The 16,317-nt window shown below is 43.4% G+C and overlaps 2 protein-coding genes across 3 annotated transcripts; one reads left to right on the top strand and one right to left on the bottom strand.

The window, feature by feature from the left end:
• The first annotated feature begins 497 nt into the window (after nt 1–497).
• On the top strand, nt 498–7,745 carry lyl1 (LYL1 basic helix-loop-helix family member). Of its 2 annotated transcripts, none has more exons than XM_083983693.1 (4): nt 498–1,029; nt 2,245–3,770; nt 5,751–5,848; nt 6,524–7,745. In XM_083983693.1, exons 2-4 carry the CDS (start codon nt 3,040–3,042, stop codon nt 7,045–7,047), a joined length of 1,353 nt encoding a protein of 450 aa, XP_083839819.1. In that variant the 5' UTR covers nt 498–1,029; nt 2,245–3,039; the 3' UTR covers nt 7,048–7,745. The 2 variants fall into 2 exon arrangements, with proteins under 2 accessions (XP_083839819.1, XP_083839818.1); XM_083983692.1 differs by having other exon boundaries at nt 6,488–7,745.
• A 2,749-nt stretch (nt 7,746–10,494) lies between these two features.
• On the bottom strand, nt 10,495–15,645 carry LOC311006907 (uncharacterized protein). Its single transcript, XM_083999931.1, has 8 exons — nt 15,453–15,645; nt 14,391–14,725; nt 14,186–14,296; nt 13,944–14,066; nt 13,196–13,571; nt 13,053–13,112; nt 12,606–12,955; nt 10,495–12,398 (listed from the first exon to the last, which is right to left on the bottom strand). The coding sequence occupies exons 2-8, from the start codon at nt 14,721–14,723 to the stop codon at nt 10,827–10,829; spliced, it is 2,925 nt and encodes a 974-aa protein (XP_083856057.1). The 5' UTR covers nt 14,724–14,725; nt 15,453–15,645; the 3' UTR covers nt 10,495–10,826.
• Between the last annotated feature and the right edge of the window lie 672 nt (nt 15,646–16,317).

Below are 16,317 nucleotides of genomic sequence, written 5' to 3'. Positions count from 1 at the left end.
GTGTGTGTGTGTGTGTGTGTGTGTGTGTGTGTGTGTGTGTGTGTTTGTGTGTGTGTGTGTGTGTGTGTGTATGCATGCGTGCATGCATGCATGTAGTCTTGAACCTGCTTGTGTGTGTGTGCGCGTGTGTGTGTATGTGTATGTGTATGTGTTGGTATTGGTAGTGCAGGGGAGGAGGAGGGGTGGTGGAGGTTTCTTATCTACAGGCCACAGGCAGCTTTTGAGGCTCTTATCAGCAGCCACCATATTGTACTAGCACATCCTCTTGTCCAGCAGGGAGCGGAAAACTCTCCTTGCAACATGGTTCCCTCTCTCTCTCTCTCTCTCTCTCTCTCTCTCTCTCTCTCTCTCTCTCTCTCTCTCTCTCTCTCTCTCTCTCTCTCTCACCCACCTCACATTTTGCCAGTACCAGAGCTCTCCGACTGGCAACCAACTATAGCATTGTCTCTTCTTGGCGAAGAAGAGTGAGAGATAGATAGGACAGTGAAAAAGAGAAAGAGAGAGACTGAGAGAGAGAGAGCGAGAGAGAGAGAGAGAGAGAGAGAGAGAGAGGTGAGCATGACATATGGACAGGGGGAGATGGAAGAAACGCGCACCATCCATCTCCATGGTTTGACCGAGTCTTCGTTCAAAGGAGCAACTTCTCAACAAATAACAAATGTGTGCGTTGGGACCGTCCTTCTGTCTCATTCTGCCGTAATTTCTCTGTGAATATCTGGGACCTTTGTTACTTTTGTGATTATTTCATTTCTAATTATTAATTCTTAGACTCCTCTGAGTATGTGGAGTTATTTTGAGTGGTGTCAGACACTTTGGCTCCAATTCTGACCTCAGCGATTGACAGACAGTGACAGGCTGCAGTGGTGTGTGAGCGACCTGAGGAGGAGGAGGAGGAGAAGGAGGAGGAGGAGGAGGAGGAGGAGCAGGACGTTAAACACTGAGAAGATACAACATGTGCGTTCACAGATCACTTGAACTCTGACGGATTTTGCATGACAGATGAGCCACACTGGATGTCATCATGTATCTGTGAGTATTCAAGACCACTGAAAGTTATACTTTATTTTACATAACTCATGTGTTAGTCATAGGATGGTTTGCAGCCATAAATAATTATCTTAAATAATAATAAGCATCTGATAGAAGTTTTCATCAAATGTGTCACATGTCATATGCAGTATTTTTTATTAAAATGCTTGGTTGATGTATATAATTCATCTTTATGAATTATATAAATAATAAACTGTGATTTCAATCAAGATAGAATTTTTATTTGAAATAATTTCAGTTGATTAAATTGATGAACTCGAAAATTGTTCTGCTAAAAACTAAATAATATTTTTGGAGACTCATTATGGCAAATATATCCAGCATATTGTGCATTATGAGGCAATATCAAATAATATGAATTCAACAAACAGGAAAAGACATATTCTGGACAAATGTAAAATTTAGTGCAATTAAGTAATTAATTATTAATCATGATGAATACTGTTGGCAACATAAAGGTTTATCACATTTACCAAAAATATATCATTTGAGTAACTGGTTCATGCTGTTAGAGCCGGTTGGGCAGAAATGTGGAGGTTAAAATGTCTGAAGATCCACGCTGGACTTGACAGAATTAAATATGTCACTGATACAACAACAGATTCTACGGGCAGTCATCACTGTTTTGTTTGTTAGCTGTCAAAGTAAAATAGTTTAATATTTGTGCAGCACAAATAAACCTGTAATGATGAGCACTTGTTATCAAAACCTTCTTAATATCTGTCTAAAACTGTAGCTTAGTTTGAGGTTATTTTCATCAAGACAATTAAAGATAAAGATACTTAGAAAACCTGTGTAATAATGTCTCTACACATCACTGTGGAAAAAGGAAACTGCACAAAAATAAAGTCATGTCTACTGAGAAGAGACAAAACAGGAACAATTGATTGCAAAACCTGAGAAATCATCAGAGTTTTGCACACTGCAGAGCAGAGAGCACACAAATGTCTGCCTGCTTGACAACGTCAAGTTAAACAGAGAATCCACTTGCATTTTAACATCACATCAGAGCTGCAGAATAAAAGGTTTAAATGAACATGCATGCACCCAGCCTACACTGAGGACTCAGATTTTGACCTTTGGGCACATTTTCACATCTTATTGCCTTTACTAAATATACACCGAAAAATATATACTGTATCCTGACTGTGTGTTTTTTTCTCTCGATCTCTTTCTTTCTCTTTTGTTCAACAGACTCTTTGATATCAATCCAATCTTTACCGGTCTGGGACGTTCTGAATGCTTAAAAGGATTTTGACTCACATCCTCAAAATACACTCAGACAGACATATAGACAGACTCATTAAGAGAAGCCACTGGAGACTCGTTCAGAACCTAGAATCTGCTGCTCAGGATGTGCTGTAAGACAAATACACACATCCAGTTCAAATCAGACCACAGAAACCTCCACGCTACACACGGAGACAATACCACAGGAGTAGCCCTTCATGTGTGATTGCAACACACTGAAATGACCACATTTTTGTTTCATTTGCGTCCTCTGCAATGTCCAAGTGAGGGTAAAAACACAGACTCACATTTAATCACACTCCTGACACAGTTACGATTCGACAACAGCCGACAGAGGTGGGAAACAAACACAGGCAGTTTGGTGTAGCTGAAGCTCACCGTACACGGCACATGGACTGACGGCTTCAAACTCACATGTTGACCCTGGTAACAATAAGAGCAACTGATGGATTTCAGGTTTAGTGAGGTAGAGCAGAAAACTCAAGCAAAATCTGCAGGAAGGTGGAACAAAGGAAGAGGACATAAAGGTTTTTTTGTTGTCTTTATAGAGAAGACGCATATTAGCTAGGAGAGGTCTGAGGGGATCTGTGAGACTACCTGTAGGTGGTACCTATGAACATGTTAGTTACTCTCATACACGTATAAAGACACCACAGGGACAAGACACAGTGACACACACCCACAGCACTCACGCTGGGCGGCTGAGAGGAACAAGAGAAAGACAGAGACTTCACCACCATGATGGAAAAGCTGAACCCCACCAGCCCGGCTGTCTCACCTCCCGACCTACCTCGCCCCTCCTCCTCCTCCTCGTCCTCCTCCTCCTCTTCTTCTGCCTCCTCCCCGACCTGCACCACCGTTGAGCAGCACAGTCCCCCCCAGAAACAGACTTCAGCATCCTCGGACACCCTCGGCAGCCCCCATCCCGCTAACAAGGCAGGGCACAAGGGACACACGGATGTCCCAACCGCTGACCCAATAGTGTTAACCAATCACAACGCAGACAAAGCTGCCGCACCTGAGCCCATCGTCATGGAGACCGAGCAAGAGCAAGCGGAGAAGCAAGAGGGACCGACCACCATCACCATGGCCCCTGCTGCTTCTGCCAGCAGGTCCCCAACTCTTTCCTCTCCACCCCCGCTCCTCCCGGCGCCAGCCAAGACGTCCCCGTGCCCGGGCCCACCTCCAACCTCCACAACATCTTTTCCTGCATCTTCTTCATCCTCTCCCCTTCCTCCTCACATTCCAGTCATCAGCCTCGGCCACAGCAAGCCCCCTCTGCCTCTCCACAACACCCCTCTGACTGCCCTCCATCCAATCCCCAGCCTCCTACATGGGCCTCACGGGGACATCCGCCGCAGCCAGCTCACCTGTTTACCTGTGGCGAGTTCTGGAGGCCCTGGAGCCCCTTCGGCTCCCTCGCCAGGGCCCCTGCTGCCTCAGCAGTACCTGCCTGCCTTCTTCCCCAGGTGAGAATTGGCTTCCTTTTTTTTTTTTAGATTCATCCATTTGACAGAGCATCCCATAATATTAACCTTGTGATCTCCTCAAAATTAGACCACCCATCGCACACTGCGTATGAGCAAGTGGGCAGAGTGATTGTTTAGTCTAAATAATTTTTGGAGGCCTTAACCCTTCTCTGTTTTCAGGTTTTAAATGCATACAAGTGCCACATAAATTTGTTTATAGCATCAAGGCTTTTTGACTTTGTCAGGAACCTCAATTTAAACAAAATAAAATGTTCTGGTTAAAATTATGACATTTGTGGTGTTAGGGTCCATTTTGACCTGGTTATAATGAGAGTTAAAACTGAAATCATAAGTGCAAAACCAACTTTTCCATGGATAAGGAAGCCTAACAATGTAACCAAGAGATGAGAAACAAATGGGATGATAAATAATTGTTTTAGTGTGTTTTACAGCTGATTTAAGACTCGGGTCAAAACTGACCTGAACACCATAGATGGTAGCAGAAAGCTTCCAAAGAGGAAGGTTCAATTGAAGCCACACCAAAAAAATATTAAAACAAATATTTTCATGGATAAGGGAGCCTAACAATGTAACCAAGAGAAGAAAAACAGATTGGATGAAAAAACAAGTTTTTAGTGTATTTTACAGCTGATTTAAAACCCGGGTCAAAAATGACCATATGACCATAGATGGCAGTAGAAAGCTAACACAAGACGAAGGTTAAAACAAAAAACACAAAAATGATTGCTGAACAATCAAAAAACAATAATAGTTTTATATAGTTTTAATGGTTTTCTTATCCATTTAATTTTGCAATCCCTCATGTCTAGAAGGATTTCTCCCCCAGATATTAAGTGCTGACAGTGTACTGTAGATAACCTTGTTGCATTTGAACCTTAGTCTGAATTATGTTCAAATCTTATGAATTCATCTCTCTTCAGAACATCTGCAGCACATAAAATCAGACCAATAAATGTCACCTTCTCATTCACCTCCTTTTTAAACAGGAATACAAACAGGTGTGTGACACTAAACCATGAAATTTATTGCGATATGGCTTCCTGACGATGATGCCGCTTCGTTGGTCACAATGCCAAGTTTCTGTTTCGTATGAAACCTCAACTGCTGGGATTTCATGACTTCCCATTGTGATTAATAGTAACTGTTCTGCACGGTTATGTGAAATTGACAGCAGGATGTGTGCTGTTATGAAGGCACCTCACATTTCTTAAGCTAAATTTACTCATCAGGACATTTGGTTACTGAGCATGAAGTTGTATTATTTAATGACTTTTTGTGCATTTACGTAATATCAAAAACCTGTCAACACACACAGCCAGTTTTAATTGCAGCTAAATATAGTCGTTGAACTGACAAAAGGCAACAGACCAGAACTCTTAAGCTTTTGGGGGGGTTGAGAAATTGGCAACTCATAGCTCTCATGAAGAAAGGCATTCATTTGCAGACATTATCAAAGCCCTCCCACTGTTCATCTATTCTCTCCTCCAAAAAGGATTGTCCACACCGTTTCTTTCTGTAAAAGAGCATCAGCTATATTTAAAAAACAGACTGTTTTTTCCAATGTGGCGACATCTATGGCTTCCCCATCTGTCATGGAGGTCTGGGAATAAGGTTCCCTCTTCACTTCTCTCTGGTTTGTTTGTAGCAGGAAGCATTGATCTATCTCATCCCCCTGAAGAAGAATCAGTCAGTTATCAGGCTTAATGAGAGTGGGCTAAAACTCTGCATGCACACTCAATCAACGCCACTAACATAATCGCACCACAGTTAATGGCTTCAACCATTTTCTCCCTTTCTCTGGTCACTCTCTAAAATCTATCTCTCTCTTCCTGGTCTTATTTACTGCAAGATATCCTGCAGCAGCCTCATGTGATTATCATGTTTTTATATTTAGCTGCATGTTATTGTTAAAGGTTGACTGTGCATGCTGTAACCACAATGTCACATTTTCATGTCTAGTTCTTACCTGGGTCCTTCAGGAGGAAACTATGGTGTCATCAACGCCAACCGGATCAAGAGAAGACCCTCGTCACACTTTGAGATGGAGATCAATGAATGTGAGTTTCTCTGCATCAGAATCAAACAGAGACATCAGTGCAGCCACAGGAGCTGCAGACAAACGTCTGCATGTTTTGAGTGTTGTCCTCAGTTCGGAGATTAAGATTCATGTAATAGGTATTAAAAGTCTAGTTCACTGATATTCTTCTTTTTTTCACTGTCATTAATTCCTGTGAAAGAAACACAAAGTGTAAGCTCATCTCACAACACATCTTTACTTCCCTACGTCTGTGGCTTTCTGCCTCAAGCTCGATGGGTTCTTCTGAAAATGCCAGTTTCTAGAAATGCATCTGAAAATACACTTGAAATGGAATACATAAAATCCACAAAGCAGCAAATGTTACAGAACAGGACTGTAGAGTAGATGTGATTTGGGTCTGTTTTAAGTGATGGGTTGATACACATTTGGTACTTAGTATTTACAGCTGCATTTGTTTTACAGTAAGTGGAACTTACTCAAAATAAACTACAGTGTCTATGTTCATGTTAGTTATGGAAATGGCTGTGTCACTGTGGCTCAGTGATGTGTTTTCAGCAGTTTTTGGATGATAAATTACAGATTTCTGTTGCACAGAATGTATGTACTTAAAAATATGTTGAATGTTAAATCCCAAATGTACATTCATTTTTCCTCTAAGGCTGCTCTCATACACATGTCCATGTGTGTCCAACAGGCCCCCCTCAGAAACTTGCTCGCCGTGTCTTCACCAATAGCCGTGAGCGCTGGCGACAGCAGAACGTGAACGGGGCTTTCTCTGAGCTCAGGAAACTCATTCCCACCCACCCACCTGACAAGAAGCTCAGCAAGAACGAAATCCTGCGCCTGGCTGTAAAGTACATCAACTTCTTGGTCACTCTGCTCAATGACCAGGCCCAGGACAAGAGCAGGGACTCAGCTGAGGACTCGGCCGAGGACGAGGGCACCGTAGCAGGGTCAGTGAGCAACAGACTGAACCCTCTTTTTCAGTCCAACACCGCCGCCATGCCATCTTCAGCTGCCATCGCTACAGCCCACAGAGACAGAGACTCAACTGACTCAGTCATCGCTCTGGCTAATTCCCCAGCAACATCCAGTTGCTATGGTGACACGGACAGTGAGGAAAGCTTTGGGGCTAAGACTTCTTTGTTGACCCAAGGCATTCTGGGAAAGGTCAAGGGTCAGTTAAGGATGGTGGCAAACACAAATGATGAGCGGTGACACCAAAGAGAATCAACCTGTGAGATGTGCTGCCACTGGGAGTTTAAATACCACACTTATGGACAAGACGGAGCTCCAAGACGTCCCAAAGTGTTTCAGGAGCCATTGCGGTTCTCGCTTCTGTCGCACGCTGCTGGAAGATCAACTCCTTCGTAGTGTGAATTCGTAGGAGATGGATTTTTTGGGGTGATAGTTTGTCATTTTAACTGTCTATGTATTTTGCAGTGATGTGCAAATATTGAATGTGAGGTTTTTGTTTTTAAGTAAAATATTGAAATATGCTCTGGAGCAGGCTAAGTGGCATGAAGCCTCACAGGACTACATTTTTGAAAAGAAGGTCACAGTGTTCCTTTGTTTAACATTACCCCTCAATGTCAAACAGCTTAGTCCATAGCATGGATGAATTATGCAAAATAGGATCCTGGGAAATCTAATTGTGTTGTCTCAGGATAATATGGTTAATATACTTTAATTACAAAAATCTAATAGTCTTGAATTCCCCTGTTGTACACCCAGAAACATGTAAAATCCTATACAAGAGGGTTTAAAATGTAATTTTTGGTTCCGATCTACAGCTTCAAAAGTTTACATGTAAATAATCAACCTTTCACTTACTCCACCTGGAATCAAGTTACAGTTTTTATGTTCCTGCTGTTCTTATTGTGAGAGAAACAAGGCCAATGGTCCCACCCTGACATTGTGACACACTCGTACCAGACAGAAATAAAGTGTGTTTTAGTTTGCTGTTCCTTATTTGACATCCTCTTATTGCGCTCCAAAGACTTTGCTCTTTGTCAGCACGATTTCTCAACACATCCAAATGTTTTTGCTGCTTTCAGTTCAGGGAACATTCGTGCAAGCAGCAGTCTCAATGTGTGTCATGATCACGATTATAAAAATGCAATGCTATTAGGCGTAATGATAGAAAATGGAGGTTAGGTGGAAATGTATTTTCTATAATCATAGTCTTGTTGAGTTTTTATGATAATAGTCATGTGCCCATATGTTCAAGGCTCAAAACAACAAATTTGTCACCACATGTTCTGTGGGTTGAATAGTCAAAGCCAAACTCCTTGTTGTTTGTTTGTGGTGTCCACCAGCACGACAGATTGATGAGAGCACTTTTAGCACAGATGGCATGAACACCAGTTAAATAAATAGTAACAAAAAAAACAAAAACATTGCGGGTGATGTGACAACCTGAAGCCGGATAAAACTGGTCTTTGACATTCCTGTTACAATCCCTGCCCTGGAAAAAAAGGGGAAAAATAAAAAAAACATGTCATCCCATAAACTGATGGCGTTTTCCAGAATGTTGCACATGTGGTACGTGTGTGTGTGTGTGTGTGTGTGTGTGTGTGTGTGTGTGTGTGTGTGTGTGTGTGTGTGTGTGTGTGTGTGGACAGTCAAGGGAATGTGGTAAAGAATTGGCACTGATGTAACAGCAACAATTGTAGGTGTGCGGTTGTGTGTGAAGGAGGTCAGGGTGGATGTGGGATGCGGTTAGAGATGGGGTTAGCATGGTGGATGGGCTGCATGTTTGGGGGGTACTTTGCAGCTGTGCAGTGGTGCTGGTGTGTCTTTGCCTGCATGCTTGGCTCTGTCAAGTGGCCAGGAAACGCCTACAGTTAGAGCTGTCTCATTGACGGCCAACGAGTTTCCTGGAGAAGGAGTGGTGGCTGTGTATGCACGTATGTGAGTGTGTGTGTGTGTGTGTGTGTGTTGGTGTGTGTGTGTGTGTGGGGGGGGGGGGTTTCGGACATCTGGGGGCACGAGCTTTGCATGGAATAAGGGAGTGGGGAAAAACAGAAAGAGAAAACAGCCACCAGGATGCTCTGGGAACCCCTACACACCCGGTTTCGGGACCACACAACAGGAAGGGCTGCTTTCACAACACTGTTACGGCTGCTTCTGCCCGCTCTGCTGTGCCAGGCTGGTCCGTCCCCTCCCTGCTTCACTCTGAAACCACTGAGAGGATTACAAAAGGTGGCAGGGGTCACACAATATGAAGGAGCCCTACACACACTAGAGCTTTTATAGAGGCGCAGTAAGACAAACTCTCACAAAATGCCTCCTAGTGTCTAGGTGTGAGGTGTTAACGTATAAAACAAAAATATACTTTTGAAAAATATAATAATAATAATAATAATAATAAGCTAAGGCGTTACTAATAACCTGAAGCTCAGTTATGTTTAGCAGTAAACCATGCCAGTGTGACAGTGAGCCAACAGGTACAGTACCACGCCAGATCCTTGAAGCTGAAAAGAGCCGTTTTCTTCATGTGCAATCATTCCACATCTAAAGATTGTCCTAATCATATCCTCAAACCGTATCTGCGACTGCATCTTTAGCTCTGCATGCAGTGTGAAAATATTATCCTTACTTTTGAAGCTGAATCTTATTGTTTTTAACAAATATTATTGATAGATTTAGTCGCTGAAACTGCCATTTTGGCCTAAATTCATGTGCTCTGCTTAGCAGAATATAAGTTGCAGTATTTGTATTATAAATATTGCTGTCACTGTGATGCCCAATACTGGTCAAATTAAAACTGTATAACATTAGGTCAGTGGTTCCCAACCTTTTTTGGCTGGTGACCCCATTTTGACATCACAAATGTTTGGCGACACTGCGATCATGTGCAGTCACATGAACGTGGCTGTCAATCAAGATGCACCAGCTCAGATATTTTTATATGCTGCATTTTATTTGAGCTCTTTATTCTCAAGAAAGTGAAAGTATAGAATACAGTTGTTTAAGATTGTGTGTGGTGTTTTTAATAATAATTTTTAAAAGAACACTCAATTTTTTTAATCAATTACTACACATTTCAGGCGACCCCATTTGAATTCCAGGTGAACCCACGTGGGGCCCCGACCCCAAGGTTGAAAAACACTGCGTTAGGTTGAGACTGCTGGGGTGTTAAACCTCTTCCCCTCTTCTGATACAGCAAGCCAAGCAGGGTGATGCTGGCCTGGCTGGGACTTAGAGATAATGGCCATGCCTCCACCCCTCCTCTCCCAACCCTCTGCTGTGCCCCTCTTGCCATCAGAGTTACACCCACATGCACACAGAAATACCAATGGCTCCATTTCACCGGTCATGTACCGACTAAACCTTCACGTCTCATGAGGAGTGGTCATGCTAGAAGTGTTCTGAGCTTTAGGATGAGGATACAACCTTGGGGCTTAGCAGGCCATAAGGTTTAGTAAATGCAAAAACAGGCCAGCATTGAATGAACACTGGAAACGTTGAAAATATATATCTATATCAGATGAATCCTTTATTTATCGTTTTAAAACAGATCATATTCACAACAAAATATGCATTGAGACCTTTTGTGCCGAATTGTGAAGACAACAACACTGACAACAGACAATTACATTAAGTCTACAATGAATGTTTTAGGATTAGTAGTGCGAACTGAGTGACTGATGCACTGTACAGTGTAGCTACTGTATGTGTAATAATATAAAAAAAACATTAATTTATCGTGAGAAGATGACACATTCTTGGTTAAAGAGTTAGCAAGAATAATAACGCCATTGTTACTGTATTTAACTCTAATATTATCATAGAGGATTTGCTACATCTTTCAAACTCTATACAAGATAAGCAACTAAAAACTTGTCATGTGCCCTAATCTATTTAGCCAAAATTATTCCAAGATTATTAAGACCTAGAAATTGACTGCTATATACTTTCATGTATTAATTCACAGCAGAAAAATTATTTTACATTTGTTACATTTGTTTTACAAACAGGCTCCGTTCAATCATTCATTCACCTTTTAGTGCTTTCCCTCCTTGTTTTACCACTGAGTCAATACTGTTCTTCACAGTTCCCTCCATTTTTTTTGCAGCTTCGTCTGTCTTTGTGTTTCTCTTGCTGAGTTTTCTTCTGCCCACTTCAGTTACTGCTGATCCAGCAGCTGCCCCAACAACTGCACCGATGATGCCCCCCAAAAACACACCTAGCAGCAGACCCAGCAAAGCACCCATGATGTCAACCTTGGGCACCTGTTTAGCAGTGGTTGCCATTTTCTCCCACACTGAGCTTTCCCTCACCATTTTGGCCCCTGCTTTGGCCCCTGAGCCCACCTTCCCCCACATCGGACTCTGTGCCACCTTCTTTGCACTAGCACCGATTCCGGCTCCAACTCGCACTGAACCGTCTGCCACCAGTTTAGCTCCGGTTTTGGCCCCTGCTCCTACTTTTCCCCACATCGGACTCTGCGCCAGATTCTTCGCCCCGGCTCCGATCCCAGCCCCAACACTCACTGATCTGCCTGCCACTAGCTTGGCCCCTGAACCCACTTTTCCCCACATGGGACTTGCTGCAGCTGCTTTTGCTCCAGAACCCACCCATGCAGAGCCATCCACCACCACCTTGGGAACTCTGTTTCCTACGGCTTTGGACACATGTCCAGCACCAGCTCCCACCTTACTCCACATTGAACTATCGACCACCATCTTCTGGACGTTTTGTGCTCTGCTGCCAACTTTCCCCCACATTGGACTACTCCTCACCTTTTTTGCTTCCTCACCAACCCACACAGAGCTATCTGACAACAGTTTGGGTATGTTTTTTGCACTATTCTGCATTTTCTCCATAAGTGAACTTAAGAGTGACGGGGTCAAGCTGGAAAGCGTAATGGGAGGAATGCTTTCAATATTCATGGTGCTTACACTCATCTCTGCCTCATCCCTTGTTTTCTCAATCTCATCCTCTCTCACTTCCTCTTCTGCCTCTGCCACAGGCTGCATGTAGGTATGGAGAGCCCGCCTCTCAGAGCTGAGCTGTCCAACGACTCCTGGTTCTTGCTCTGGCTTTTTCCCTCTTCTCTCCCTCGCTATCTCCAGCTGTCTCTGCCTCACTCTGTTCTCTGCCTCCTGGAAAGCGGGACAAGAGTAACACTGCCCTCCGGCCTCCTTCACTGTCTGTTCCACTTTCTCTAACAGCTCCACCACATTCACCCGCTCTTTCTCGCCTCCTCCACTCTCCATCACATGAAACCTGTCTCTGCATCTCTCCACAAGTTTTAACAAATCCTCCCTCTGCCTGGCAATGTATGTCTCCATGCTGCTGTTGCCTGCCTTCCCACTTGCCCTCAACCGATCTGCGTGAGTAAAGAGCACCAGCGTGTAGCTCTGCACTGCCTCCAGGCCAAAAACAGTTTCGAGAGCTCCCAGTGCCTGGAGCTCAATCTTTGCAGGTTGGTCTATGGGGACGCACAGAAGGAAGGCATGAGGACCAGGACTGGCCAAAGCAACACAGGAGGAGATTTGAGCTCGCACCTCATCTGGAGTTTGTTGTGTATTAAACCAGTCTGGGGTATCCACCACCGCCACCTGCAGGACAGAGAGGGCACATATGCAGTAATGTAAGAGCAAAGTCAACTCATGGGAAACCGGCCAGGTTCTATTGTTTTATGTCACAAAACAAGAAGAGGGTGCCAAAGATTAGATTTTGGGGGGTTTTGGCACATAGTGTAATCAGTGGAAGGAAAATGAAAACATGTGAGCGAACGGGTTCATCATAACTTTTAAAACACTAACCCTTCTTCCTTCAATCAGTGCTTTCTTTTTCTCACACGCCTGCGTGACGGCTGTGAGGCTGTCCGGTTGTGACACAAACTCCTCCCACCCTAGGATCTTGTTACCAGCTGCACTTTTCCCCGCTCCAGATCGCCCAAGCAGCACCAGGCGCAGCTCTGAAGCGGACGAGGAGGATGAAGAGGATGAGGGAGGATTGGTAAAGGTTGATGTGGAGGTGGATGAGGAGGTAGAGCAGCGGAACGAGGAAGGAGAGTCAGCGGAGGGTGGGAGGGAGAAGACGAGCGAATGAGGAGAAGTTGTCGGAGATACCTCGGGCGATTGCTTCTCAAAGCTGTTGATTCTGTGATGAACTAAAGGGTTTAAAAGAGAATCGCCATTATTTTATCATCTAACGTCATGTGAGATGTTGAGCGACATAATATGAGACACCGAGGTGCTGTGACTTACAAGTAGTTCTAACTTTTGGAGATGTTTGAGCCTCAGACATTTGTGAGAGTAGAGCTCCATCTACAGAGGAAAAACAGTAAATATGGGTCATACATGTTGAGGTTATTTCAAATATAGTGATGAATTGATTCACTGTCACTTACCTGCATTTAGTCTAAAACTGGGCGTCCTCCTCTTCTGGCTGTCATCTCGCTCCTTTGAATATGACTGCTCTGGTGCTGGAGATGAGTGAGGCCCATTGGTTGCTTGACGTTCATCTATTCTGTTTTCCACCACATCCCTCTCTTGTCTTCTCCTTTTCTCCAAGGTGGCACTGAACACATCTCCTGTATCACTACTCCCGTCTTTTTCTGTGTTTGGGATGCACGTTGATGTGACCATCTCTCTCCTTTCCTCCTTTTGAGCTCTGAAACTTTCCATAAGTTCTTGCTTTCTCTCCTTTACCCGTTTTTCCAGTTCTGTCTCCTCCTGGACTGTTTTCATGTGGTATAGCCCGTTTTTCTGCACCATATTGTCCACCTGTTACATCAAATGACAAAGAATAACCCACATGTTACATTTGACAACACCTGCTTTATTGGAGGAATGCCCATGGGTAATTCATCTTGAATCATTAAAACCAAAACTGGTCGTGACTATGACTGGGTGTGACTGTATGAGGGTGAAACTGCGAGTGTGCCGAGACAAAAAAAACCAAACTCAGACACATAGATTATGCAATTAAAATGAATTATTAAAAACATCTTTACAAAAAGAAAACACACAAACTGATAAACAAAATCAAAATGACGATGGATAGTGGAAACAAAATGTCATCAAACAGTACATAGTGAGAAATGAGCTAAAATGTGCAAACTTTGATGTTATTCTGACAGTGAGTCTTGTTTGTACCTTCTCCAGCAGCTCGCGGATCTGCTCCCTGTCCTGTTGCTGACGATTATTGATGACATGATACCTCCCTCCACAGCGATCAATGATCTGCCTCAGGCCTGGGTGTTCTTTCTGCAGGTATTCCTGTGGGAAAACAATTTGATTTGTGCAAATATAGACTTGCAAAAGTTGCTTTGGTTTCAAAATGTGTACAAAAAAACAGGATAGTCCACTTGAAAGAGGCCATGTGTACACTCTCATACCTCTGCTGTTTTTCCCATCAAGTAGTCCCCACATGTCAGCAGGACCATGGTGTGGTCCATTATCTCCTCCCCAAACACCTCAACCAGTTCTGCAGGCACACGACCCTCCACCTTTGAACACCAGGGAATTTAATTGTCAAATTCATTGTAAGCTGCATGCCTTTTATAACAAGTTTTAAGACAACTGAAGCGTCAAAAAACCAACCTCTGTGAACTGGCTAACTGGCACCAGCAGCAAAACACCATGTGCACCTGGTGCTATCAGAGTCATTGCTCTCTCTGTCTCACGCTTGACGCTGTCCTCCATCTTGCCACCACTCCAGTACCATCTTGGCGCCTCCACAAGGGTGAAATTCCTGCCCTCAGAGAAGCCCTGTCGCAGCTGGCAGCTCCTGGAGGCAGTGGAGAAGATGGGGGACAGCTCGCCCAGGATCGTGTCTGCTGATGATGTCTTGCCACATCCGAGGTTTCCCAAAAGAACAAGCCTCAGGTCAGGGGTCGAGGAGCCGTTGTAGCTCCCTCTCAAGTGTTCACTCATTGCTGTAAATGGAGACAGGAAGGTGGGCATGTTGTGACAATGCATGTTCATACATGTGTGGCCATTATCAAAAGTTCATCTATAAGGACTTGAGAAGGTGATATCACACATTTTTTTTATTTTTTTTTTTAGGTGATATCACACACGGCACTGGGAAAAGTTGCGTTGCAGATTAATCATCTAATCCTGGATTTGATATATTTCTCAACACCTTTCTTCCTTGTGTGAGGAAGTGAATGCTTGTGTTTAATATCCCACATCTAATCCTATTAAGTGTGCCTGACACTCCACACCTCGCCAGTCCTGTCCGACTACATTCTGCCTGGGATTTTCTATTTGTAATGATCCACAAACATACACACTATAAACACATCCACAGGTACAACTCGTCTAACAGTAAAGACCCAACATTTTACACTGCAAGTTCACCAGGATATTACGAAACATGTATTATTACTTCTTAAGTGAAACTCAAACTTTTCCTTAAACCAATACTTAAAATAAAGATCATCATTGTCACAGTACTTTACATAACACTGACAACCCAGACTGACACACAGCTGGTGGAATGACACTAGTCCACAAATGGGCAAATTATTGTGACCTAATGATAATATGCTCAATATGGTCCCCCCCAAAAAACAAAAAAAAAACTAATATAATTGCTATAGTTCATTCCCACTTACAAGTAACCAGGTACATAATCCAAATCATAAGAAACATACTCACTCAGGTTTGTGTTGATGTCGTGTTCATGTATCGTCTCTTTTAGTGCTCCGTTTGTTCAGCTGTCACAGAGTTATGTCTCATCCAGAGAGCTTCTCAGTCGACTGAGAGCTGCCTAGGTGAGTGAGCTTTGCCGTTTCAGGGAACCTCCTGTCTCACCACTCCCAACTTTAAGCACATGCACAAATGAACACACTCTTTAGTATATACTTTTCATGCACAACAGGTTTCTTTGTTTGCCGACTGCTAAGCATTCCAAGATGGGGTGGAGGAAGAGTATCCCCGGGCACATGTGAATCATTCTACCTTAAGTTTTATTGGTGACGCCCATGACGTTGTCAGAACATGGGGATGTCTATCATATCAGATAAGCTGTCGCCGCGGGTTTTAATTCATCAAGGTAAAATATCACCAAAAATATTAGGACGTGCTGCAACCACCACCTTGGGGTGTGACTGAACAGATATGAAGTTAAAATGTCATTGGAAGCATTTCTGCTTTTGTTGTGTGTTATCAGATGTGAACTGATGTGGAACTAGCTCTTTGCAGTTTCTTTATTTAGAGTCTAAACCTCTAAAGCATCATGTTTCCATTCTACTGAGTCTGGGTCTTCCGCAGCTGTTGAATTTATTGATAATTTGAGTGGTTACAGACAGACAAGCGATCTCATAATATCTGCTTCACTGTTACACTCCACAACAAAACTCACTGCTAAAAGGATTAAAATAAGCCAATAACTGTTGGAAAATGTTGAATCATATACAGCTGCTTGTGGTTTATTGGAAGAGCTTGTCAATGTGACAATCACACATGTGCCCAGTGGCTTCTGCATCAACTGTCTACTAGTAATGGGCAGTCAATATATCAT

This window comes from Trachurus trachurus (assembly GCF_905171665.1).
Source record: "Trachurus trachurus genome assembly, chromosome: 1".
In the NCBI taxonomy this organism is placed as follows: Eukaryota; Metazoa; Chordata; class Actinopteri; order Carangiformes; family Carangidae; genus Trachurus; species Trachurus trachurus.
The sequence above is the reverse complement of the archived record's forward strand: the minus strand, read 5'-3'. Positions and strand labels throughout refer to the sequence as shown.

Coding starts and splice junctions, on each gene's coding strand:
- lyl1 (XM_083983692.1), top strand. CDS start 3,040: ATGATGGAAAAGCTGAACCCCACCAGCCCGGCTGTCTCACCTCCCGAC. Junction 3,771..5,750: donor CTGCCTGCCTTCTTCCCCAG/GTGAGAATTGGC, acceptor TTTCATGTCTAG/TTCTTACCTGGGTCCTTCAG. Junction 5,849..6,487: donor TGAGATGGAGATCAATGAAT/GTGAGTTTCTCT, acceptor TTTTCCTCTAAG/GCTGCTCTCATACACATGTC.
- LOC311006907 (XM_083999931.1), bottom strand. CDS start 14,723: ATGAGTGAACACTTGAGAGGGAGCTACAACGGCTCCTCGACCCCTGAC. Junction 13,572..13,943: donor TCCGCGAGCTGCTGGAGAAG/GTACAAACAAGA, acceptor TTGATGTAACAG/GTGGACAATATGGTGCAGAA. Junction 12,956..13,052: donor TCCAAAAGTTAGAACTACTT/GTAAGTCACAGC, acceptor TAAACCCTTTAG/TTCATCACAGAATCAACAGC.